This window comes from Dermacentor albipictus, chromosome 1 (genome assembly GCF_038994185.2).
Source record: "Dermacentor albipictus isolate Rhodes 1998 colony chromosome 1, USDA_Dalb.pri_finalv2, whole genome shotgun sequence".
In the NCBI taxonomy this organism is placed as follows: domain Eukaryota; kingdom Metazoa; phylum Arthropoda; class Arachnida; order Ixodida; family Ixodidae; genus Dermacentor; species Dermacentor albipictus.
In genome coordinates, this window is record NC_091821.1 from 270,486,890 (window position 1) to 270,512,936 (window position 26,047).

Consider the following 26,047-nt stretch of genomic DNA (forward strand, 5'->3'; position numbering starts at 1 on the left):
GTATAATAGGTGCAGGTAGCATGTGCCATCTATGCAGTGTGCACTCCTGGCCATGGAAGTTTGTGGAGTACAAGATTTAAAAAATAAAAATAAAGAAGGAACTTTCATATTAACAAATGTGAAAGGTGCAGTGTCTGCTTTCTAGTGTGACTACACTGTACCTGTGAATTACAGGATGACTTTCAAAGCCAAGAAATAGTTTCAAAGTGAATCTTTCTTTTCCTACCTGTCTTCAATGTGGTGCATCATCATTGTAGTCGTCATATGTTTCACCAAGTACTAGAAAGTGTCGCTACTTTAACTACCATACAGTTGCTGCCAGAGGTACGATTACTTTGGTGAGGTTTCGCATGACTCGGCACTGGATGCATCGGCCTAGTGTGCAGCTGACAGAGTTTCTGGTGTGGTGTCAAGCTGTCTTCGCTCAGTGCCAGAAATGCTATCGGCCATCTATTCTGACCCATCCTGTGCATAGTCACTCAAAACCTCGCAAAGGAGATATCACTCAGATATCTCTCAAAAAAGCTTCCCCAGAAGTGCCAGTCGAGAACATCGCAAGGAGAAGTGGTTGACAAAAAAAGAAAAATGAACAATGAGAATGAACCACCTTTGATGGAGAATGACAGCCCCTAGGATGTGACAGCAGACAGTGCACCTTTTCCCGGCGCATGTACAGTGGAGAGGCTGGAACATGTGAAAAGGCGAGAAGCTTCCTAGTAAATACTGGTCTAGATGCCTACTTGTGGGCCCCAAAGGCTGTCGCGTTTAGTGTTGTTACGCAAGCCGATGACAGTTTGTGCTTTAAAAGGCCCCTCACCAGGTCTGGCCATCTTGAGCTAACAAGCGCAGAGCATACAATGCGCGCCAGTGATCGTGTTTGCAGATAATTATATTGTTACGCGCCGTGGAGAGGCCTGAAATTTCGATCCGAATGCCATTTCCCTCTTCATTCATGGCGAATCCGCCTGGAGAGGGACGGTGACGTAGTCAGGCTCCTGCGCCTACGTAATCGTGTCCGCAGTGTGACGTAGCTCGTGGTGACACGTGACTTCGAGAATTATGCAAGGCAATATCTGTAATTTGTGTGATCTATTGCTTGAATTGAGGAATTGAGGTTTAGGGAAATAATAAAACATACAAACGGAATGTCTGTGTGTTTTTTTGTTGTACTTTGCACCGGAACAAGACCACTGTACTTCCGTTTCGTCTGCTTGTTCCTACGGTCGTTGCAATCACGAGCGCAGGTATCGAAACCGCCATATTTTACCGTGTTCCAGCACATGATCATGCTCTGCGATCCACTTGTTCTGCCTCAGTATTCGTGTAGCACTGAATTATACTGCTAGTCATGTGTCCTTGTGCACAGCATGCAAAATCGTGCACTGCGTGAAACGATAACAGCTCGCACGCAATGCTGCCAGCGGATAAACCAGCGGAAGTGCACATTGCCGAAAAAAAAAAAAAAAAGCGAGGAGAAAAAAAAAAGGTGAAGGCGGGGCATGTGACATATGTGTCACGATCCTCGAGGTCCGGCATGGGAGAACGCAGGGAAGCAATTTCGCTTGCGAAGGCTAGACGGGGCGAGTGGAGAGGGAGTATCGCTATGCAGTGGAACCTGCTTGCTGAAATCATGGGTTCGCGGCACTGAAATGTTTCTATCTCGGCTATTAATGAGCCTATTTGAAAATTTTTTGCAGCAGAACGCTCCCTAGAGGGCACGTAACAACTTCCAGCATATAACCAAAATTTGCTATGAGGACTGTTGAGGGGCCCTTTAAGAAACTTGTGTTGTGTTCAGCTAAGGATACTCGTTACCACTGTTCTGTGTTTGTACAAGGAGGAGTCACTGTGAAGAAAGTGGACATGTTTGATGGGGTATCTGTGAAGAGCCTGCTCCATTCTGTCAATGAAATGAATGTGTGCTCCATGTTTGAGCAAAGTACTGTTTCACAGGATCAAAGCCAGTGCTCCACTCAATCAAAGCACAGAGTGCATGGAAATAAATTGCACAGCCAAAGCTGCTCAGGGATTTCTCAAGATCAGAGGCCCTGTATCCACTGCACGTATCTAAGGAGACTGCTTTTGAACTAAGCATCCTATAAGAAGAGAAAATCGAAAGTGCCTACTGGTTTGCGTACTTCGAAGAAACTGATTAAGCGGGTAATACAGTTGAGGCAGGAAAAGGCAAAAGTTAATCAACTACAAACATTGCTTGCCAAGATGAAGGAAGGTAATTCTGCCCTCTCTGAGTCAAACCTGCAAGAGTGTCTGCCTGAGATGCCTGAGAAAAAGCAGCAGCAAGTGCAAACATGCTTTGAAGCAGCAAAAAGGAAAGGCACACAGGGAATGCAATACAGCAATGAGCGGCTTCTTGACTGCATTATAATGAGGATGAAAAGTTCAAAGTTATGTAAACAAATTCGAAAGCACAAAATAATGGTTCTGCCCAGCAAGAGCTGTTTGAACAGATATGCCAGAAACTATAAAAGCAACTTTGGGTTCAATGAAAACGTCTTTGCTGCCATCGCAGAAAAAAAAACAAAACTATGGGCAAGTTTCAGAAGCGTGGGGGTCTCTTGATGAGATGAAGCTTTCAGAGAGCCTTAAAGTGACAAGCAGTAAATCTATTGAAGACTTCGTTGATTTGGGTAACTACACTTCCCTACGCCGCAGCAGTGGTGTAGAGGTAGAGCATCCACCTCACATGCAAGAGGACCGTGGTTCGAATCCCAGTGCCGCGCAATTTTCCACCGGAATAAAAAAAAAAAAGTCCGTGTGTTGATAAAATTGCATAAACAGGCCTGGAGTACTGCCTGATCCCGGTGACCAGAACCGGTAACGCACTCCCTCACCAAAGCAGGATTGGCCACCCTGGTGCAGTACTTGGCTGCAACCTAATATATGAATACAACAATCAAACCCCAGCCCTCAGTCCCCAGCAGCTGCGAAGCAACTGACCACGGCAGCGGTCAGACCTGCGACGCAGCAGAGGGTGCTAAGAATCCCTGGTACCGGACAGGCCGTCATTGGAATCTGAATTTGGCAACATTTAACGCTAGAATGTTATCTAGTGAGGCGAGTCTAGCAGTACTATTAGAAAAATAGAGGGCAGTGAATGGGATATAATAGGGCTCAGTGAAGTTAGGAGGACGAAAGAAGCATATACAGTGCTAAAAAGCGGGCACGTCCTGTGCTACCGGGGCTTAGCGGAGAGACGAGAACTAGGAGTCGGATTCCTCAATAATAAGGATATAGGATAGAAAAGGATAGAAAAGGCGTCAGCATTGAAATCCGCGCACAAACTAAAGGGTTCCAAAATATCAATCTCTGAAGACTTTTCCACCAGAACGCGAGAAATACGAAAGCACCTGTGGAAGAGTGCCGCGCAAGAAAAGGCCAATGGAGCCAAGGTGAAACTAATGCACAATAAATTGTCCGTTGACAATGTAATGTACGGCTGGGATGAAGTTAAAGGTGCCCGTTATAAGCTGAGCAATAAAAATAACTGACGGCACAAGCCCATTCCTAAATCACTGAAAATACTAAATGTAAATTGTAGAAGCATATTAAACAAAATTAGTGATTTGGAAGGAATTTTACTTTGCGAAGATACTGACATCGGGGTCTTAACCGAGACATGGCTAAATGATACCATTCACGATAGTGAATTTGTGCCGGCTTCTTACAGTGTACTTCGGAAAGACTGTGGTGGTAAAGGTGGAGGAGTTGCCATACTCGTCAAAGAATATTTAAATATACTGAACATGCCTGAAGTGCCTAATATTGAATGCATTTTCTGTAAGGCATACCATAACAATGTCCGGTATATTGTAGGAGCACTGTATAGGCCGCCTGGATCGCCTGTCATGGTCTTGGATAACCTTAAAGATTATGTGACAACCTTTATTAAGCTAAGTGATCACATTATTTTAACAGGCGACTTCAACTTGCCAGATATTGACTGGTCAACATTCGCACTCAAAATGCATAGTGACGAATCAAGTGAGGCAATGCTTGATATAGCTTTCTCGTTTGACTTGACGCAAACTGTAGAGCACCCCACCCGAATACAAGGGAATTCAAAATCTATTTTAGACCTCTTCTTTGTTTCTGGAACAATCCTCGATGCAACTAAGTGTGTAGTGATACCTGGTGTCTCCGATCACCAGGCTGTTCTCCTGACCCTTTACGGCATGACTCTTGATAAAGTTTGGCCTAAAATGCATTTTAGAAACTTCTCCCGTGCTGACGACGTTTCCGTTATTGATGTTCTTTCCTTTAATTTTGATGCATTTTGTAATAACACTGCAAGTGTTCAAGAACTCTGGGACCAGTTTAAGGCCATGGTACATGAATGTATTGAATATCACGTGCCTGCTATTGTTAAAAAGAAAACAGAAAACCCATGGATTTCTCATGTGACACTGCAGCTAAAAAGAAAACTGAAGCTCATGAAACAGAAAAGAAAAGAAAACATTCTTTTTCCGGAATTGGAACAAAATATAGCTTTGCTTAGTTCTCAGCTCAAAAAGCAAACGGCCATTAACAAACAGCATTATTTTGAAAAATCTTTGCCCAAATTTATATCAGAGTCTCCTGAGAAATGCTGGCGTTCAGTATCCCCAACCTCAAAGACCCATGATCAGTTTGAAATCAAAGGTGTTCTGGTCAGTGATGCACAGAAACTATCTAATGTCTTCAATGAACATTATAAGTCCGTATTTACTAACGACAATAACATCTTTCCAAAATTTGAAGCCTCACTGCCGCCTTTGGAGGATCTTGTCATTAATGAGCATGGTATCTTAAGTATGCTGCTTAAGCTTGAGGTAAAGAAATCACCTGGACCGGACAACATACCTAATGCCTTTTTGAAAAGATATGCACAATGGACATCTAAATATTTGTTTGTTTTATTTACAAGGTCCTTGTGTGAAAGTCAAATCCCAAGAGACTGGGGGACTGCCAGAGTGAAACCGGTTCACAAAAGTGGAGACAAGCAATTGATCAAGAATTACCGCCCGATTTCGCTAACATCGACTGCTTTTAAACTACTTGAGCACATAATTCACAATCACATATCAAACTTCCTCGAAGCTAACAATTTCTTTACTAAATATCAGCATGGATTCAGGAGGGGTTACTCAACTTGTACACAGCTAGTAGAAACTATACACGATTTTTCCTTTTCAATTAACAATGGAACACAGATTGATGCCGTATTTATGGATTTCTCGAAAGCTCTCGACAGGGTCACTTACAAAAAGTTAATTTATAAGTTAGACACAATACTTCATAACAAACAATTAGTAAAGTGGATTTCAGCCTACCTTTTAAACAGGGAACAATTTGTTGTTTTTAACAATCATTGTTCTGACAAGCTTACAGTTCACTCTGGCGTCCCTCAGGGCTCTGTTCTTGGGCCTCTATTGTTTTTAATATATATTAATGATATTGTGTCTAACATTCCTGTGAAAATTAGGCTTTACGCTGATGATTGTGTCATTTATACAGAAGTAAGAAGTGTCTCAGATCAAATACTACTAAATAGCACGTTGCAAAAAGTTTCTGTATGGTGTGAATCATGGCAAATGTCCATTAATTTTGAAAAAACTGTATTGATGAGGATTACTCACAAAAAGAATGCCTTACCATTTGATTATAGTATCAATGATGCGACATTTGCAGAAGTAACAGAATATAAATATCTAGGGCTCTGGGTCACTAACAATCTCAGCTGGAACAAACATATTGATTTCATAATGTGTAACGCTTTTCGTAAATTGTTTTTCTTAAGATGGCCATTTTGGTTATCCACTCCATCTGTCCGCCTCCTTGCTTACAAATGTATTGTCTTGCCTACCTTAGATTATGCTGCTATCATTTTGGACCCATTCACTTAGACTAACATAAACAAAGTAGAGAGGGTTCAAAGGAGGGCTGCCCTATACATATATAATAATTACCGACGTACATCGATAACACATCTTTTAATCAAAGCTGGTCTGCCGACAATAAATGAGCGAAATCGTTCTGCAAGACTTAAATTCATGTACCAATTAATTAAAGGACACTACAGAACTGAAATCACCCATTCAGTTCATTTTTTGTCAGGGTATGCGACCCGACAACGACATCAGCTAACTTTAACACCTTTTCGCATCCGTAATAACTGTTTTAAATACTCATTTCTTCCACGAACTGTTACCGATTGGAATAACCTCACTAACAATGAAGTGTTGCAACCGTCACTGACGTTATTCGCTCAACATATTGCCTAGTTTGTGTTACTGCATTTCATCACTTTACTGTTCTATTGTGCATTTTATTTTTTACTGTTTGATATCTTGTTCAAATGTATTCCTGATGCTGGCTGCAGAGCTTCAACCTGCACCCTTATTTCTTTTGTTTACATTTTGCCATTTTTGTGAAACTGCTTAATTCTTTTTCCCTACCTGCTATAATCCCGATAACCGGGATTGCAGTATCAATAAATAAATAAATAAATAAATAAATAAATAAATAAATAAATAAATAAATAAATAAATATATCTGGTAACATACAGGAATTCTATAGCATTAACGAGAGGGTGGCAGGTCTTGTTGTGAAACTTAATAAGAAGTGCAAATTGAAGGTCGTACAGGTCTATGCCCCTACATCTAGTTATGATGACCAGGAAGTCGAAAGCTTCTATGAAGACGTGGAATCGGGGATGGGTAAAGTCAAAACAAAATACACTATACTGATGCGCGACTTCAATGTCAGGGTAGGCAAGAAGCAGGCTGGAGACAAGTCAGTGGGGGAATATGGCATAGGCTCTAGGAATAGCAGGGGAAAGTTATTAGTAGAGTTTGCAGCACAGAATAATACATGAATAATGAATACCTTCTTTCGCAAGCGGGATAGCCGAAAGTGGACGTGGAGGAGCCCGAATGGCGAGACTAGAAATGAAATAGACCTTATACTCCACGCTAACCCTGGCATTATACAAGATCTGGATGTGCTCGGCAAGGTGCGCTGCAGTGACCATAGGATGGTAAGAACTCGAATTAACCTAGACTTGAGGAGGGAACAGAAGAAACTGGTACATAAGAAGCTGATCAATGAGTTAGCGGTAAGAGGTAAAATAAAGGGATTCCTGATCAAGCTACAGAACAGGTATTTGGCTTTAACTCAGGAAGAGGGCCTTAGTGTTGAAGATATGAACGACAATCTTATGGACATCATTAAGAAATGTGCAATAGAAGCCGGTGGTACGTTCGTTAGACAGGATACCAGTAAGCTATCGCAGGAGACGAAAGATCTGATCAAGAAACGCCAATGTATGAAAGCCTATAACCCTACAGCTAGAATAGAACTGACAGAACTTTCCAAGTTAATCAACAAGCGTAAGACAGCTGACATAAGGAAGTATAATATGGATAGAAATGAACATGCTCTCAAAAACAGAGGAAGCCTAAAAGCAGTGAAGAAGAAACTAGGAATAGGCAAGAATCAGATGTATGCGTTAAGAGACAAAGCAGGCAATATCATTACTAATATGGATGAGATACTTCACATGGCTGAGGAGTTTGACAGAGATTTATACAGTACCAGTGGTACCCACGACGATAATGGAAGAGAGAATAGTCTAGAGGAATTTAAAAACCCACAAGTAACGCCGGAAGAAGTAAAGGAAGCATTGGGAGCTATACAAAGGGGAAAGGCAGCTGGGAAGGATCAGATAACAGCAGATTTGTTGAAGGATGGGGGCCAGATTGTTCTAGAAAAACTGGCCGCCCTGTGTACGCAATGCCTCATGACCTCGAGCGTATCGGAATCTTGGAAGAACGCTAACATAATCCTAATCCATAAGAAAGGGGACGCCAAAGACTTGAAAAATTATAGACCGATTAGCTTACTGTCCGTTGCCTACAAAGTATTTACTAAGGTAATCACAAATAGAATCGTGAACACCTTAGACATCTGTCAACCAAAGGACCAGGCAGGATTCCGTAAAGGCTACTCAACAATAGACCATATTCACACTATCAATCAGGTGATAGAGAAATGTGTGGAATATAAACAAACCTTATATATAGCTTTCATTGATTACGAGAAAGCATTTGATTCAGTCGAAACCCCAGCAGTCATGGAGGCATTACGGAATCAGGGTGTAGACAAGCTGTATGTAAAAATACTGAAAGATATCTATAGCGGCTCCACAGCCACCGTAGTCCTCCATAAAGAAAGCAACAAAATCCCAATAGAGAAAGGCGTCAGGCAGGGAGATACGATCTCTCCAATGCTATTCACGGCGTGTTTACAGGAGGTATTCAGAGACCTGGATTGGGAAGAATTGGGGATAAGAGTAAATGGAGAATACCTTAGTAACTTGCGATTCGCTGATGATATTGGCTTGCTTAGTAACTGAGGGGACCAATTGTAATGCATGCTCACTGACCTGGAGAAGCAAAGCAGAAGGGTGGGTCTAAAAATTAATCTGCAGAAAACTAAAGTAATGTTTAACAATCTCGAAGAGAACAGGAGTTTACGATAGGTAGCGAGGCACTGGAAGTGGTAAGGGAATACATCTACTTAGGACAGGTAGTGACCGCGGATCCGGATCATGAGACTGAAATAATCAGAAGAATAAGAACGGGCTGGGGTGTGTTTAGCAGGCATTCTCAGATCATGAACAGCAGGTTGCCATTATCCCTGAAGAGAAAAGTGTATAACAGCTGTGTCTTACCATTACTCTCGTACGGGGCAGGAACCTGGAGGCTTACGAAAAGGGTTCTACTTAAATTGAGGACGACGCAACGAGCTATGTAAAGAAGAATAGTAGGTGTAACGGTAAGGAATAAGAAAAGAGCAGATTGGGTGAGGGAACTAATGTGTGTTAATGACATCTTTGTTGAAATCAAGAAAAAGAAATGGGCATGGGCAGGACATGTAATGAGGAGGGAAGATAACCGATGGTCATTAAGGGTTACGGACTGGATTCCAAGGGATGGGAAGCGTAGCAGGGGGCGGCGGAAAGTTAAGTTTGCAGATGAGATTAAGAAGTTTGCAGGGACAACATGGCCACAATTAGTACATGGCCGGGGTAGTTGGAGACGTATGGGAGAGGCCTTTGCCCCGCAGTGGGCGTAACCAGGCTGATGATGATGATGATGACTTCTCTGGACCAAAGCACACAAACATGTGATCATAGTCTGGTAGTGTCGTACCAGCCATTTTCAGGCAACTTTCAGCAGATCTTGGGAGTCCGTGGGTCCCGTGAAAATGTTAAAGTAGATGTGTTTGCGAAGATTTAGAAACACTTCAACTAAGACGCCATCGTGATAGGTTGAAATATATGTATTTAATATATTATGATAATTTGCGTATCAATAAGGAATTGTACATTCAACAGGTGACTCGTCGTTCCACACGAGCAAATCACTCGAAAAAGGTCAAAGAATTCGCCTGCAGAACCGATTGCTTCAGTAATTCATTTTTTCCTCGAACTATTCGAGAATGGAACCGTCTCAGTGCACACATTGTCGAGAAACCCACCATGCAGTCATTCTTAAGTGCTTTATAATTCCATCAGCCTTCAATTTTCAGCAACACTTATCTCGTGACATATGCTATGGTTCTCCCGCAAAATGCTTCGATAAGTGATGCATTACAGCAGTTTGTCATATCGAGCGACGCGCATGTGCAGCTTGAATTGTCCATGTTCTGATTTCTTCTTTCCTTGTCAAGCACTCTGTCAATATATCATTGTACAATTTTTATATCTGTAGCACGGGTTTGTATGCAAGCGACGTGCAAACTATTGGTCTTTCGCTACTTTTCAGTGCGTAGTGCGAGCATTGTGTAATGCGTTCTTGTCTTGTTATTTTTGATCATTTTTTTTTCATATGTACTGTCCACTCCTGCCTACGGCCTTCTCTGAAGGCTGGCAGTATTTCTCAAATAAATAAATAAATAAATAGATGCTAGTTGATGCAACACTAGCTGCTGAGAAGTCTGGCCTTCTTGTGGATTTTGTCACCACAGATGACGCATCCAGGAATAGAAGTATGTGGCGACAGTTAATCATCAAAGGAACTTCAACTTCAATTGTCTGCAAAGTAAAGCACCCTGCAAGGTCACAGCAGAAGCCTTCACTTCTTATCGGACTTTCCCCATCTCATGAAGTGCACCCGCAATAGCGTATTGTCAACAAGTTTTCAGGTGCCTGAAGGAAGGGTGAGAATATATGTTGCGAAAGGGGTGTGGGAGTGTGACAATAGGGACATTCTGGGCTCAATGCAATGTCATGTGTAACAAGAGTTGTCATCGAACCGAATGGGTTTGAAAAAATAAAAGTAAACTATGCTTTTACTTTTTTCAGTGACGAGATAATCAGGGGCTTGTATGCATAGAGGGAAGAGATCGAGAGAACATGGGGCATCAGCTCCAGCAAAGCAACTATATGCTTTATCAGAAGAATGGCTAAGCTGATTGCAGCCATGAACTTCCCGCTGTAGTCACGATGCTATTTGCCCAAGCTCACCAGTCTTGGCTGACGTGAAGGATCTTATTGCCTACTTAGATGCCTGGGAGAAATAAGTTGGAAATCTAGGTTTCCTGAGCCAGTATACTGCAGAAAGGATTCCCGTTACTCTGGCAAGCACCGTGTCTATTCTCGAATATGTAACAGCTGAACTTAAGTGCTTGCTAACTTCATGACTAAGTCAGGATCCTCTGGAGAATGTGTTCGGAATCTTGAGGCAAATGGTCTGGAAGCAATGATAATCCGACGCCAACACATTTTCTACTTGCAGCAAACTGTCTCTCGTTCTGATGTTTGGCAAAGACACCTGCAAGTGGAAATGTGTCACCATCAATGCTGAAGAGCCTCATGCATGGGAGCTTTAAAGACCAGAAGAAGCTTGACGAGCTTGTGGACATTGGGCATCGCAATGTAGCCCATGACATACGTCATTTGGCATCACAATGGATCACGGTTCAATGGTTTCAGCAAGAGGTGGCTCCCGCATAATTTATTATGTCATAGGATATGTTGCAATAAGGATGATCAGAAAAACCAAATGTGATGAATTTACAAAAGCACTCATTCATCCACCTGATTCTGAAATGCCTGTGAATGCCTTTGTTTAATCAAAGAAGTACATAAAGAAGGACTGCTTTACCCATCTGATGAACTGCAGACCTTTATCGCAAAGTTGGAAGACTCATTCATATACTGCTTCAGCTTCAGCAAACTTAAAGCAAATAGCATATTGACTTGATTTCTGCGCTAGCAAGAAATCGACTCAGTCATGTTCACTGCAAACAACACTTGACAGATGTAACCAACAGCCTCGTCAACTTTTATGCAATGCAAGGCTGCATTTCATAGTAAAAGCAGAAAACAAGGCACGGGAGGGCAACTGGCAGCGAATGCGCTATTTAAAGCTTCGTCGTATTACATGAACATGCCTGGACTTATGCTTTCCTCTGTTATTTAGAACTGCTTTTTGTACAAGATTTGTGATGTACAAAACTAAACATGCAATCTTTCAACTCTCTGCATGCTGTGTCTGTATATGTGTAGCGACCGTCCGTCACTTTGCTGTGCCTTGCCGTGGGGGTCATTGCTGCTTGCTCCGGAAATCCAGTTTACCTCGCTGTGCCTCGCCATGGGAGTCATTGCCTCCTGCTCTTTCTCGGAACCGAGGCGGCTGCCCGACTGGGGTGCCACCACAGCCACTCAGCAAACCTGCTTTTACTTTTGAATACCGCCAGTCAACTCTTCATTCCTTCCGCCATTCAAACCTAATCCTCCAGCATTCTAGGGGGTAGCCCTTGTAGCGACCGTCCGTCACTTCACCGTGCCTCGCCATGGGGGTCATTGCTCCCTCCTCTTTTATGTAACCGAGGCGGCTGCCCGACTGTGTCGCCATTATGGCCACTTGGCAAACCTGCTTTTAATTTTGAAGAAAGCCAGTCGATTCTCCATTCTCAAGCTGTCAAAATGTGTGTTTCTTGCCTCCGCCAAACCGAGCTCCCAAAATATGCGTGAGTCAAGATCTGGCTGGAAAATCCACCAAACGTGAAACTTTTATCTGATAGACGAAAAGTGAACAACTGCAAAGTAAAGGAAGTAATAAACTGTCCTTAAATGCTGCATATGTTTTGCAATGGTTAAAGGAGGTTACAGCCTTTTGTAAGTGTGAGCGTATACTGGCTCCTGCACCTAAGTTTGAGACGGTAGGGAAGAAGTGATGCGAGAAGGCAAGGAAACACCACTCCTATAGACACGACAGCGGTTGTGGGCAAACAGAATAAATTTAAGTTCAAGATACAGCATAGTACATTTCTGCTATTTCTGAAAAATAAACACCATGCAAATTTGTCAAGCCGACAACTTACACAGGGTGTGCAGAAGCAGAGCCGCATCAAAGCTCACTGGAGAGTCTAGGCGACACTACTGAAGTGGTCACATCGTGCACTTAGAGTTATGGACACATCGAAGAACACCATGATGTCAAAATTAATCCGGAGTCCGCCACAATGGTGTGCCTCATAATCAGATTGTAGTTTTGGCACATACAGCATAATTCTGCCAACACTTCTATCATGATGCGATGTGTCATGTGAGGCAATGAATATGCTCAACCCTCTCAGAGGTTATGAAGCACGGCACACAACAATGACTGAAGCAAACACCTCCCCTAGTTTGTTCTGTGTACTATGCTGACAAACAGCAGTGGTGCATGCAAGGTAACGTTTAGCATCAACTCATCACTCATGTTGGACTAAATGTTGAAGAAATTGAACATTCGCCGACAACATCACCGCTTATTATTGTCAATCAATGCAAACAGCACAGAAAGCTTCATTTACATAGATTCCCACAGTGCATGGGATCTGCATATTTTTCACCACATTATGCTTACGAGCAGAAAACAGCACTAAACAGGACAAAAAGAGGGAAGGGACATAGACCTGTAGTCCTGTCATTAGCGCTGTTTTCTGCTCGTAATCGTGAATAAACCAGCCCAAATCCATACTCTTCTGCAGTTCATTATGCTTTTTCTGATAATTTGCAGTTATAAGTGAGGCTCCCCATAATATATAACAGCAAAGGAATGCAGAGTTGCCTCATGTTCCCTAAAATTATTAAACTGTGGTCGAACAAAGCAGGTTGTTGGAACGACATTCCTTGTTCGACAACTGTTAAGCATTTTAAGCCTTTTCCTGTGAACTCGTCTTGTTTCAACCACATTGCAATTGCCTGGTGTTTATCATCTAGTGGTGCTAACCACAATTTGCTGATACCTTTGCGTTAATTTCTAAACTAAATGGTTGCATAAAGCCAAGGATAATTGCTAAACTAAAATTCTCCGAGATTTCCCAGGCTGTTTAGCTCTTTTCTTACCATGCCACAATGCAAATGTTTTATCCATTTTTCTATGAATCTTGTTTTTGACAAATATTACATATTATGTCTTAACATTTGTTTTTAAAATTGAGATCTTTAGAAAATACAATTACGATTTAGCTTTTCAATTATACATGGCATGACATTGTAACCATGATAGTATTGATAAAGAGTCGCAGTTTCGCCCGAAAGGTGAAGCATCAGTTAGCGAATTAGTACACATCTATGCAAAGTAAGGATAGTACTTTTATTGGCCGTATAAACTAGATAACCTTCGCTTACTAACTTAATTAACAAGCATGGTGTCAACGCACACGATCAAACATGAACACGTCACACTCGATGAGCGCGGACACTTGCTGCAAAACACTGGATGCTGGTGTGAGCAAGTGCAGCAGCAGCAGCGAGCGAAGTGACCTTCGTCTGGTCTATTCCTTCAACTCAAGAGTGATGAGAACAGAGCACACACGAAGGTATGAGCCCTCTGCCGATCCCTTTAAAGACGTACACCTAAATGAGCCTAAGACCTGTGAAATGCAGTGCAGGGAGTCCGACTTGAAAATTTCAGAAGCAAATGAACAAAGTATAAGATCATCCTTAGTACCCCTGCATGCCAACCTGCATACGAATGTAGACCTTTACTGCAATCTACATTTCACGAAAATAGACCTCCATAGTTTACTGTATATGTGGCACCTTACATCTGTAAGATGTGATGCAATGGACAAGTGCTTTATTCATGTTGCTCGGTAATTCTGCTTTACCACACCTTTTCTATAGATTCATCCAGGATCATGTGCACTCAGCCTCACCTGTAGTTTAAGGGTCTCAAACTAAAGGCCCGTTCACACTACACGAAATCTGCAAGCAAAGTGGATTCGGCCGCTTTTGACACCCAGAAGGGCGGAAAGCGGCGCGGTGAAGGCAATCGGTCGAGGACCCATTTTTTCCGCTTTCGCCGCCTCCGGAAGTTTTGATTTTGACGTCACAACCTGTCTAATCTCAACATGGCAGCCAGCATGTCTGAGCGACCGGCCTTCGTTGCCCGTCGCAGCTCTTGAAGCATAGCCATCATTGAGTTGCAGAGGAGAATCGTGACAATTCCTTCTTCTTCCGACATTTCCTCGTCTTCTGAAAAGCTCGCCATCATGCTGTGCTCAGTATCTCGCAGCCGGAAGCCCAGCAACGGCGCAATACAAGCAGACGCAACAAGGGCCCGTGAACGAGAGGCACTCACGTGAACTCTCGTCTCGTTCGCGAAGTAGTGAAACCAAAAAAGAAACTGCCCGAGATCTCACTGTCGTCGCGGAAAAGCGAGAAGTGGCGGCGGACCCGCCAATGCACACGTCAACAGATGAGAACACGCTCTCTCTTTTCCGGCGAGCGAATCCGCTTCGTTCGCTGAATTTTTGTAGTAGTGTGAACGGGCCTTAAGGGACTCGAAACAATGACAATCACACATGATTCAGACGTACTTGAACTCACTAAGAATTGCACAAGATCCAATTAACTGGGATTCACCCAGACTTATGCCCACTCTAATTCGCCTTGACTATCTCCAACAAAGAATCACATTCAAGCAGACTCGCAGGCGACTCTAAATGAATTGGCTCATCAGCAAGTTTGCTGACCTAGCATTCTTGTGTGTTATCTTGAAACTTGCCTGTGTCATGGTATGCACTTCTCCCATAAGTATATTCATATCACCGCAGGATGCACAACTTAGCCACAGCATATACCTGATGTAATGGAAGAAAATCTTACATATGATTTTGGCCACGAGTCATATGAAATTAAAGTTTCTTTCAAACGGTGTATAGCTTAAGCAAATGCTCTGATGGGACAGCTTGCAACCATTCAAAAACTTGCCTTCGCCATGCTCTTTTTATGATCAGCAGGGGGAGCTGCTGGGACCTCTGTGTGTGTAACTGAGGCAGTGGATGAACACAGCTTTGGCTTGAGTCAAGCGCAGCTGGCAACTGTGGAAAGCAGTGATCCAGGACTCAAGGCTCGGGCTTTGTATGACTACCAAGCTGGTAAGTTTAGATGCCATGTAAGTCTGGAGTTTAAGCATTTCACTCTACACATTTGTTCTCGAATGACTCCAATGAGTTAAAGTTGCACTGTCATCATGCAGCTTGCTAGCTTGTGACTTAGTGATCTTGTAAAATGCCTATTGCGCTTATGTTCAGTGTTTGTGTTATGCAACTGCATGTTTGCAGGGCAAGCAGGTAGCTAGGTAAGGCAGATAAATGTTTCACGAGCAAAGCAATGGGGAATAACGAGGCTGAGCTTGACCACATTTGCCTTTTGCACTACTGTCTACTAAATTGAAAGCTTAAGTATGGGCAAGGATTTTAAGTATGGGCAAGGAGGAGGGTATGGCAAAAGCGTGAGAAGAAAAGTGTAGTGCCGCGCAAGACAGGCTTAGCCTTGCGGCGACGATTGCTACGAGATGGCGCCAAAGTAGTGCGTCGTCGTCTGTTGCCCAATAATGCCATCAACAAGGAACGCAGCGAGCACTTCCACCGTTACCATATATGGAAACAAAGTGCTGAATGAGTGGAAGTCTGTCAGCAGTGGCTGCTGTGAATCATGCCCACGCGTCACCCACACACTGCCTCTTGCAATTTTCCAATTAGCGAGGCAGTCGCATCACACTTTGCTCCGTTTGTAATGGGCCATATGAGATAGATTGTCGGCACCAGCCACACTACTCACAGCGTTGTCTTCTTAATATAAACCATGTAATACAGTCAAACCTCAATATATAGAACTCGTATACAGTCGAACACGGATATATCGAACACACATATATCGAATTATTGTCTGTATCGAACTCGTAAATTATCCCCTTGAAAATTCTGTGTAAAAGTATAGAAATTCGTACGTTTATATCGAACAATATTTTTACCCGCCATTGGATATATAGAACGCCGCGCGATCTCGGCACTCGCTGCACCCGCGTGCTCCGTGCCTCCCCCGAAAGGCTCGGAAAATGTGAGAGCGAGAGGGAGGGAGACTCGGACGGTACTCCCGCTGCGCACGCTCTCCGACTTGCGGCAACACCCTGCTTGCGGAGCTGCTCTTATTTTTCTCTCGCCAATGTCTCATCCTTCCCCCGCGTAACCATAGTGATCGGCTCGGAAAAGGTAGCCAGGAACGAAGGCGGCGGTGGCCTCCTCCTTTTGCCTTTTTTTTTCTTGTTGCTTTTTCACGAGTTTTGCTCAGCCAACCACAGCTTGTGCCTTTCGTACGTCGCTGTCGCCCTCGGAGGTGGCCATCGCGAGCGCTTTGTTGGCGGTGGCTGCGCACGTGAATTCTTGTGTTTTGTGCGCGTTCTTGTGTTTCGTGTTCATTATTGTTTTGCGTGCGTCTCACGACACGTGTGACTGGATCGTGGTGAGCTGACGCGGAAGCAATGGCCGCAGCAAGCACAAGCAGCGTCAAGAAGCGCAAGAACCTGGACTTTGTGACAAAGCTGAAAGCCATTCAGCGTGTTGAGGCGGGCGAGAAAAGTGCGACGGTGGCAGACGACTTCGGGATTCCTCGGAGCACTCTAAGCACCTTGTTAAAAAACAAGGCGGACATAAAGTCGAAAGCAGCGGAGTTACGAACGTCGGGAGCTTGTCGTGTGCGCGCTCCTGCCCACGAGAAAGTTGAAAAGGCCCTCTATGCGTGGTTTTTAGAGGTGCGGGCGAAGAACATTCCGGTGGATGGCCCAATGCTAATGGCTAAAGCCAAATGGTTTGCCGCTGCCCTCGGTGATGACAACTTCGCCGACAACACAGGGTGGCTGCAGAGGTTTAAGAACCGCCATAAGATAGTTGGCAAAACCATTTCTGGGGAAAGCGGAGCCGTCATCAGCCAGGATATCCAGCAGTGGATTTCGAAGGAATGGCCGGAAATTTGCGCGAAGTTTTCATCGGCGGAAATCTTCAACGCCGACGAGACCGGGTTGTTTTGGCAGATGCTGCCCAGCAAGATGCTCGACGTCCGGGGCAGCACGTGTCACGGGGGCAAGATGAGCAAAGTCCGCGTGAGCGTTCTGCTCGCTGCTAACATGGATGGCTCTCAAAAGCTCCAGCCCTTTGTGATTGGCAAAGCAAGGGCACCGCGCTGCTTCAAAAACTGTAAGCAGCTCCCCGTTCGCAGGGCCTCAATAAGAAGGCGTGGATGACGCGTCGGCTGTTAACAGAATGGCTGCAAGCGTGGGACGCCGAACTGGGCAAGTCGGGGCGTCACGCTTGCCTCCTCGTCGATAACTGCTCGGCCCATCACACCACCTGCGAGCTCGAAAACATCGCGCTCAAGTTTCTGCCGGCAAACACGACAGCGAACTTGCAGCCGCTCGACCAGGACATCATTAAGTCGTTCAAAGTCGGCTACAGGAGGCGACTCATTGATAGGCTTTTGGTGAACCTCCGCAGGGGCACCGAGCTTAAGGTTGACCTGCTGGGGGCCATTCAAATGATGACGGGTGCCTGGAGAGACGTGAAGCAGGATGCTGTGGCCAACTGCTTCCGGAAGGCAGGCCTCGTGACGGCCAAACTTCCTGAAACCTGCGGAGACGGCGACGGCGACAACGAGTGCATGGACGACGCGTTTCGCGAGTTGTCGTCCCTTTTCCCGGCTGCCGTTCCAGCCGAAGTGTCTGCTGACGATTATGTGAACGTTGACAGCAATGTTCAGGCTGTTGCGAGCCTCGCCGACGAGGACATTGTAGCTGCAGTTGGAGGGACCCAGGCTGACAGCTCAAGTGGCGACGAAGATCGTCTGGATGAGGGCGCGGCTACACGCTTGTACTCCGCCGCTGAAGTGGCGGCAGCGTTCAGCTTGATTCGCCGTTGTTGCGGCGACATGGAAGGAACCGGGCTTTCGCACCTGAACAGCCTCGATAAGATCGAGGTTGGCGTCTTTAATTTCATTTGCAAAGCGAAGAAGCAGACCAACATAAGCGATTTTTTTTCACGCAAATAAAGCATTACGTTGCGTCGTGTGTGCGGAAATGGTCATTCTTGAATGCGCCGATCGGTAGGTCATCGTCCGCCACAGGTAAAGTCTCTGGGCCTGTATTTTTTATATCGAATTTTTGATATATCGAATTAATTCGCGATCCCCTTCGAGTTCGATATATCCGTGTTCGACTGTATATCAAATTATTGCATATATCGAACATTTTCTGTATCACCTGGAAAATCGCATGCGTTTTTAATTTTTTATTTCGAACGGAGTCGGACATAAAATGGATATATCTAACTCCGCCATCCCAGACTATGTGTGCTCTGTTGACAGGCGGTGAGCCTTCCTGTAACACCTTCGAAGATAGCGGTGGTGCAATGGGCGTTCCTGACTGCTGCGCACTATAGCTGCACACATCTATCGCGTCGAGGACGCCATTTGAACGTAGCGGCGTACACTTGCAGTGGCTTGGCTAGTTGGACAATGTCAACAATGCTTTGCATTTGCCGCACTGACTCCTCCTCGGTGCCGCACTCTGCATTTGCCACACCTCACAAGAACTGGTGGTTTGCATCCAACGCGCGACAGCACAGGTTCACTGGGCTCACTCTGTAGATGCCTTGGCAGACGCCACTTAATACTGTGTTATTGACAGTGTTTCAAAATGCTTCGATGGACGGACGTAGAGATCGCAGCAGAAGTAGTGGCCAAACGAAGACGCTGCTGAGGTTGATCCTGCAAGCGCTGATGTTGCCCTGCTCCTGACTTCAACTGGGGCTGTAGCTGCTTTGGCCCTTCTACGGCGCTTGTGGATCGTTTAGACTATGTTGAGGACTCCGTGTTTAAGCGCGCAGCTGCCAATAAGAAACAGGCTGCACTGCTGCAGTACTTTCAGCCAAATAAATAACTACTTTGTCTGAAGCTTCAAGTGCGTATTACCTGCACCATGATTGGGGCGTGATCGGGAATCGTTCTGAGCGCGCATTCGGTTGCGCGACTCGCGATTGGCCTACACCGCACCAACTTCATGCCGGCTAGGCCAATTGCACACGGTGCAGCTGAACATGCGCTTTGAACAATGCTCCCCGATTGCGCCCTTGGTTCATTGAGTGATTTGCATAAATTTCTGACATGTTTTTTACATGATTTTATGTTTCAAATCCTGCCTATATCGAATTATTTCGCGATCAGCGTGCTGTTCGATGTATTGAGGTTCGACAGTACCTATATAATCGGAATATATAATATTGACATGCATAATTCTTTCACATATAGAGCTATGCTCAAATTTTCCATTAGGGAGAACTGCAATCGTCGGTGAATTTTTTAGATCTCGTCTTTTCTGTTGTAATAAATAGCTAATGACTCAGTTATCACAGCACGAAACCTCATTTGCTTTAGCGCGTGATGGTTACTTATTTAGAGCATTGTTTATAGCAACCAATCCAAGTTTAGATTTCAGAGAGCAATAACAGGGGACTGTAGGTTAGTAAACACAGCTGGTAACGTGATTGCACAAAACTGTGACATGAAAAGGGCAATACCCACTTTTTGCCTTGAGTCTGCTTTCATGAAGTAGTGCCCTTAGGCAATGCAGGCTAGCTTTGATAGCCAATTGGCAAGGCTACACGCAGCCGGCTACCTGAGCTCGGTCATAGGGGCGGTCTCAAAAACATTGCTCCAGAAGGTGAAGGGAAAAAAGCATATGCCTTGCCCTGACCAAAAAGGATGCAAACCCGCCATACGTCCATAAACTTTCCCACAATTTGAAGAAAGTCGCAAATAGGTTTGGTGCGCCTGTTGTTTTCTCAGTGCCATGCAAGTTGGCTGGACTGTGTCCGCACATAGCCGCGGGATAATCTTTGCTTGCTTGAAACACCTGAAAAATATATGCCAGTTTTAAAGATGCAGTTTGCAACACGGGTAAGCTGTTCAGAAATTGAGAACCTCATTGATACAATCCCATTAAGTATGATTTCCCGGTGCAAACGTTCGCGATTAAGAACACAGAAAATGACCTATGCAGTTACGCTTATCTTTTGCCGGTTCATATGTTCCCAAAAAACACCGTCTTTCGGTACCAACATTAGTACATTGCCAAACTGTGATATTATTATATGTTTTGCAGCAGCTAGATTGCATGCAAACAAGGAAAGGTGCAAAGCATGCGCACTCGAGAACAGTAGCCGCCCGTCACATCAGCATCTTTGCAATACTCGCCCACCCGTCTCACGTGAAAACGCCGGCACGCACTGACTTTCTTTTCCTGTACCAGCAAATCCCTTACCGGGTCATTGCACGCCACATTCACAGCTGTTGCCGCCATCCTGTTTGATAAACATCTTCACCTATCTGTTTTACAGCGCGTAGGGTGTACGTAGTGCTGTTGAAAGCATACTGCATGCTTTTAGTAGGCGGTACCCCAAACGTGCCGCTGTTCCCTGGTGTAGGCGGCATAATGTGAGCGTCATGTTTCACTCCGGTGCTATCCAGTGTCACCCACCAGCTCGATTTCATTTCAGTTTCCCGTCGTCGTCTTAAAACGTTACTCAATAGGAAAACAACATAGCGCATATCAAGCCGCTGGAGCCCCACCATGTCAACGCATGTCATTATCTCCTGCCTCATGCCACAACTATTCGTGCAGTCCTAGCATTACCTAGATGCCAACCACAGTTCAATCTGTAAATTTTTTAGTTACCTCGGATCATACATTTTCCCAGTTAGTAACTTTTGTCTTGCATTTTTTTCTTACGTGTATGAACGAGGTTGTGCTGTAATGTGGGCAACTACAGTAAAACCTCGATAATTCGAAGGCCACCGGATCACGAAAATTCTTCGTATTAAGTGGATTTTTGAATCAACTGAAATTAAGAAAAAAAAGCGAACAAGAACTTGCCGCAAAAAGAAATCGCCTTTATTTTCCATGTCTAAGAATGATTACATAAAGTAATCACTGATGTGGGATTGCTTAGCATGGTAGTCCGCCCAAGTGCCATGTTCTCCAGCTGGCTCACAACACGTAGCATATAAAAAATCACCACTGCTGCACTCAACAAAGCTGCAGACGACGTTCACAGAATCGATAACTGCCGCTAAAGCGGGTGCCTGACTCCAAAAATTCTGACTTGATGGATATTTTGGACATCATAAACGCACCATCAGGGTTCCAGTTGAGCGAATGCACTTTCACGACCGATTTTTCGGACAAATTGAGGCCCTAAAGTTCTATTTACCTGACTAAATCACATGTTCCAAGCCACGCTACACATTCTTTGGAAGCGGCCATGTTGGATTTTTTTGCTGGCTTGGCTTCCAGTGGCCCGCTCTATAGCCTCCAAGATTGAGAGGTGCACGCTATCCAATAGGGAGCATGCGCCCATAGAGTTTCTCACTACATTCCCTAGAGGGAAATCTTGCGCTGCTGCGCTGTGGTATGCATGGGAATGCCGGTATATTGTGACTTCGGATTGGCATCATTTCCGGAGAGACAGGACACATTGAAGACGCGCTTGGCAAGCACCGTTCCGTCTGTCACAATGATTCATTTTCTACTAAAACAGCACGTGAAAGGCTGCTTTGGTTTTATTATTACGCAAAAACATGTTTTGTATAACTACAAGAACTTGTTATTGCGTGTACGATTATATGTTACGTAAAAAGTATCAGCGGGTCCGCTAAAGTTGGAGGACCGATGACAAGGTTCGCGCTCGCTTTGAAATAGTTTGTCGTCTTTTCTTGCTTTTCTTCGCTTGGTCATGCATTGTAGGTGAGTAAAGATGTAATATGCGTGAATGGAAACATTTTATGAATATTTTACTTTGAGAACGCGTTATTTGTGTAGCCATATCCACGTTTTAGACGAAGCCTCGTACAACACCAGCCAGCACGAGCCTCGCAGACACATATACCATCATTCTCATGATGGCACGGTGCCCCCTAAAGAAACTCCCATAGATGGTGGCGCCGGATTTCTCTCTAGGTGTTATAGTGAGAAACTCTATGCACGCGCCATCCTCCAGTCTTGGAGGCCATGCCCGCCCGCTCTTCTTTGGCTCACAAAACGCTTCAGGGGATGGCACTTCTTATTTCTTCTTTCTTTCTTTCTTTTTTTTTTGGTCAGCACCATTGTCTTAATCACTTAATGCACGATCTGTTTCTTTCTTTTTTTTATACTAAAGTTGCTATTTAGCACATGGAAAACAGGGGGAAGGTGGGAGATAGAAATTCAAGACGATGAGCAAAACGAAAACAAAGTGAAAGCAAGAGCGAACGTTTCGACAAGTGGACTTGTCTTCAAGGTGACAAGCGAACACTTGTCGAAACATTGGCTCCTGGTTTCACCTTGTTCTCGTTTTGCTAATTATTTTGCACATTGTGTGGCTTTGCATTTGTGTGATCGGTGCCACCTCCTGTGCATTGACGAGAGCCAAGTGGTGCAAAGCTAATTTCTTTGATCTCCGCGGTGAACTCCGTTGGCGGAGATCACCAATGCAGGGACGCTCTTGTCGAGTGTATACGGAGACGACGTCACTTTTGCGCAAATCCAAGCAAGTCTGATCGCCTCCAAGCATAGTATGAGGCAGGGCATTATTAGAAATTTTTTAAGCCACTCTAAGCGTAATAAATTTTATTTTTGTGGACTATTGTTTTGGTCCCCACGTGGTCCTGAAAATCGGTCAGCGACTGTATGTAGCACCGACTGTATGTCACACGTTGCTGCAGGCCGGAAACTACAAATTGTCCAGATAGAGCCGTGCAGACTATTCAAATTATCTGGTAGAATTTACATTAAGAATGATGGGACCGCTCGAATTAACTGAAATTTCAAACTGAGTTCTAATAGCCGAGGTTTTGCTGTAGATTTAAATAGCAGGAACTTATGTCTAAATCTGCACTTCTATCTTTAAATTTATTAATGGCCAAAAAATACCTCTGTTGCAGTAGCAAGCTGCGGAAAGAATTACCACTCAAAATGACATACCGTATTTTCGCGATTCTAAGCACCCCCCTCTATTTTCGCGAAAAAGTTGGGGAAAAAATTTGCTTGCGAATCTAAGCACCCCCCTATTTGTTAGGAAGAACGCGCAGCCAAGGCCGCCAAACGCGCTTGCTCACTCTTAAATTATTGCTCGGCGGACCTGCAGGCACGCGTTCAATGTCTCTGTTGGACGCGTATCAAGCCATCTCACCCCGGAAGTAAAGACAAAGCTTCGGAACATCAATAGCGACTTGGTTGTGATTCCGGGTGGCATGATGCCAGTGCTGCAGCCCCTCGACGTTTCAGTCAACAAGCCCTTCAAAGCCAATCTCCGACAGGAGTACGAGGAGTGGGTGCGAAACCCCTATCGGAAGAAGACGACGAGGGGAAAGCAGCAGAAAGCGTTCCCATAAACCATCGCAAAGTGGATTTCGGATGCGTAGAAGAGAGTCCAAGTGGGCGTTGTGGTCAAATAATTTAAGAAGTGCTCGATCTCAAATGACTTCGACGCAACGGAAGATGACCTGCTGTGGGATAACAAGAGCAGCGGTTCAAGCGGTGCGACGAACTCGAGTGGCAGTGATAGTAACTGAGCATCCTACACAAGCGATGGGTTCACTGTCTGCATCGATTTTTCTTTTGAATGTTTGCAAAATAAAATGTTATTTCTCGCACCCGTCTCGTCGTGATGTCACAGCGAAAAGAGGAAGGGGGGGGGGGACGTTCTAGATTTTTCTAATCTAAGCACCCCCCTCACTTTGGGCATCGCAATCATGAAAAAAAGGGGGTGCTTAGAATCGAGTAAATACGGTAGGTATCTTGCCGGCTGTCGAGCATTGTTTTCAATTTGAGAAAATTCATCGCTGAAGAAAGGCTTTGGCAGTGCGTGAAGGCTCATGGTACATCATTAAATTTTCTTTTTATAATATAAAATTGCTTTTAGGAAGGTGTTCATGCATTTAGCATCTATCAAAATGTGAGTGCTAGCTTAGCCCTACTAAGGGATAGCAATACTTCATTTTGTTTGTACAGTGACATGGTTTTTTTTTTTTTTTTTTTGGAGGGACTGACAACCAGTTTTCATGGTACCTATATTTTAATGCAATGGAAAGCTTACTGGTCAGAGTGTCTAATCATGAAATGGAAATGCGGAACACACCATGGAAAATTTTTTTATCAGAATTTTTCTATCTGCAGTGAGGATGTAGTAGTTCACTGGAAGCATGCTGAAAAAGTGAGGTAGGTGAGCGCGATAGCAATTATACGCCGGCATTAGTGGGAGGCAGACGACAAGTGTGGCCTTAACTGTGAGAAAGTATTATTTTGCTTAGCAAGTCGATGTTCCTGCGATTCATGTTTTCCGAAATGTTAAAGTATTTCTGCGATAATAGCTATGCGTTTTCGTGGTTTCCTGTCCAACCGCTTTGGTATTTAACCAGTAAAAATGAAATCAATCCAATCAAAAATGAAATGACTTTTGCATGTGATGCACAGTTCAGCATGTCGCCGTAGCCACGCGTGCACTTTTGATTTCCGAAGCATAGAATAAAGCGAAAGTCTCTAATAATATAGCAACTGCAATTTTAAGGAATAATTATGTTGTATTTAATAACAGTAAACTTACATGCAGTAATCTCATAGACTACATCTGAAGTACCAAGAATTTAGCGTCAGGCCTCGCCACTTACTGGTTTGTGAGACTTTCTTTGCCAATTTAAAATTATAATTCCTATATAAATCACAAACAGCGTGCTGGATTCTATCACTATAAATCATGGTCATTTTGTTTCCATCAATGTCTCACAACACATTCTGGCCAGTTGTCAGTCCCTTTAACAACTTCTGAAGATTTTATCCTTGTTATTTTGTGTTTGCTCAAACTATGCTGTGCTATCATGGAAGCTTACCATTATCATTGAAAAGGAAGGTGCACAATCATTGCATTTTACCAGTGCTGACGTATGGGGCAGAGACTTCAAGACTTGCAAAGAAGATTGAGAACAAGTTAAGGACCGCGCAAACAGCGATGGAATGAAGATTGCTAGGTGTAACGTTAAGAGACAGAAAGAGAGCGGTTTGGACCAGAGAGCAAACGGGTATAAATTATATTCTAACTGACATCAAGAGAAAAAAATGGAGCTGGGCAGGTCATGTAATGCACAGGTTAGATAACCGTTGGACCAATAGGGTTACAGAATGAGTACCACGAGAAGGGAAATGCACTCGAGGATAACAGAAGACTAGATGGACCGATGAAATTAGGAAATTCACGAGTGCTAGTTGGAATCAGTTGGCCCAGGACACGGGTAATTGGAGATCACGGAGAGGCCTTCATCCTGCTGTGGACATGAAACAGGATGATGATGGTGATGTGAGATAGCACGTGTTTAGCCTGCATTGTTCACTAAAATGCTTGGCGTCTTTGCTTGCCTGGTTTGTCCAGAAAGAAAGAAAAAGACCATTTTCATGAACACCTTCACATTAGAGATGCAAGCTGCCACAGAGACATGGACTGGGTTCACCATTCATTGGCAATGGGAAGTTTGGGCAGGCCAGGCTCACAACAGTGTGAAGTTTTCTTGAACAGTGTGGAACATAGAATGCTATCTTGTGAATTCTGAGTGAAAACAAAAAGCAGTACGTGGCAAATCTTTTTGTTTGTTAGAATAAAAACACAGCTCACTGTATGTAAACATATCCA

The 26,047-nt window shown here is 44.2% G+C and overlaps 1 protein-coding gene across 3 annotated transcripts in view; it reads left to right on the forward strand.

The window, feature by feature from the left end:
- Positions 1 to 26,047, forward strand: part of Abp1 (Actin binding protein 1) — an 82,092-nt gene that overhangs the window by 51,267 nt on the left and 4,778 nt on the right. For 2 of the 3 annotated variants that reach the window (XM_065449583.1, XM_065449595.1), the window contains one exon: positions 15,299 to 15,439. In XM_065449583.1, the coding sequence (XP_065305655.1) occupies positions 15,299 to 15,439 (141 nt within the window). The remainder of the gene's footprint in view (positions 1 to 15,298; positions 15,440 to 26,047) is intronic. The other variant, XM_065449588.1, reaches the window with a different exon arrangement.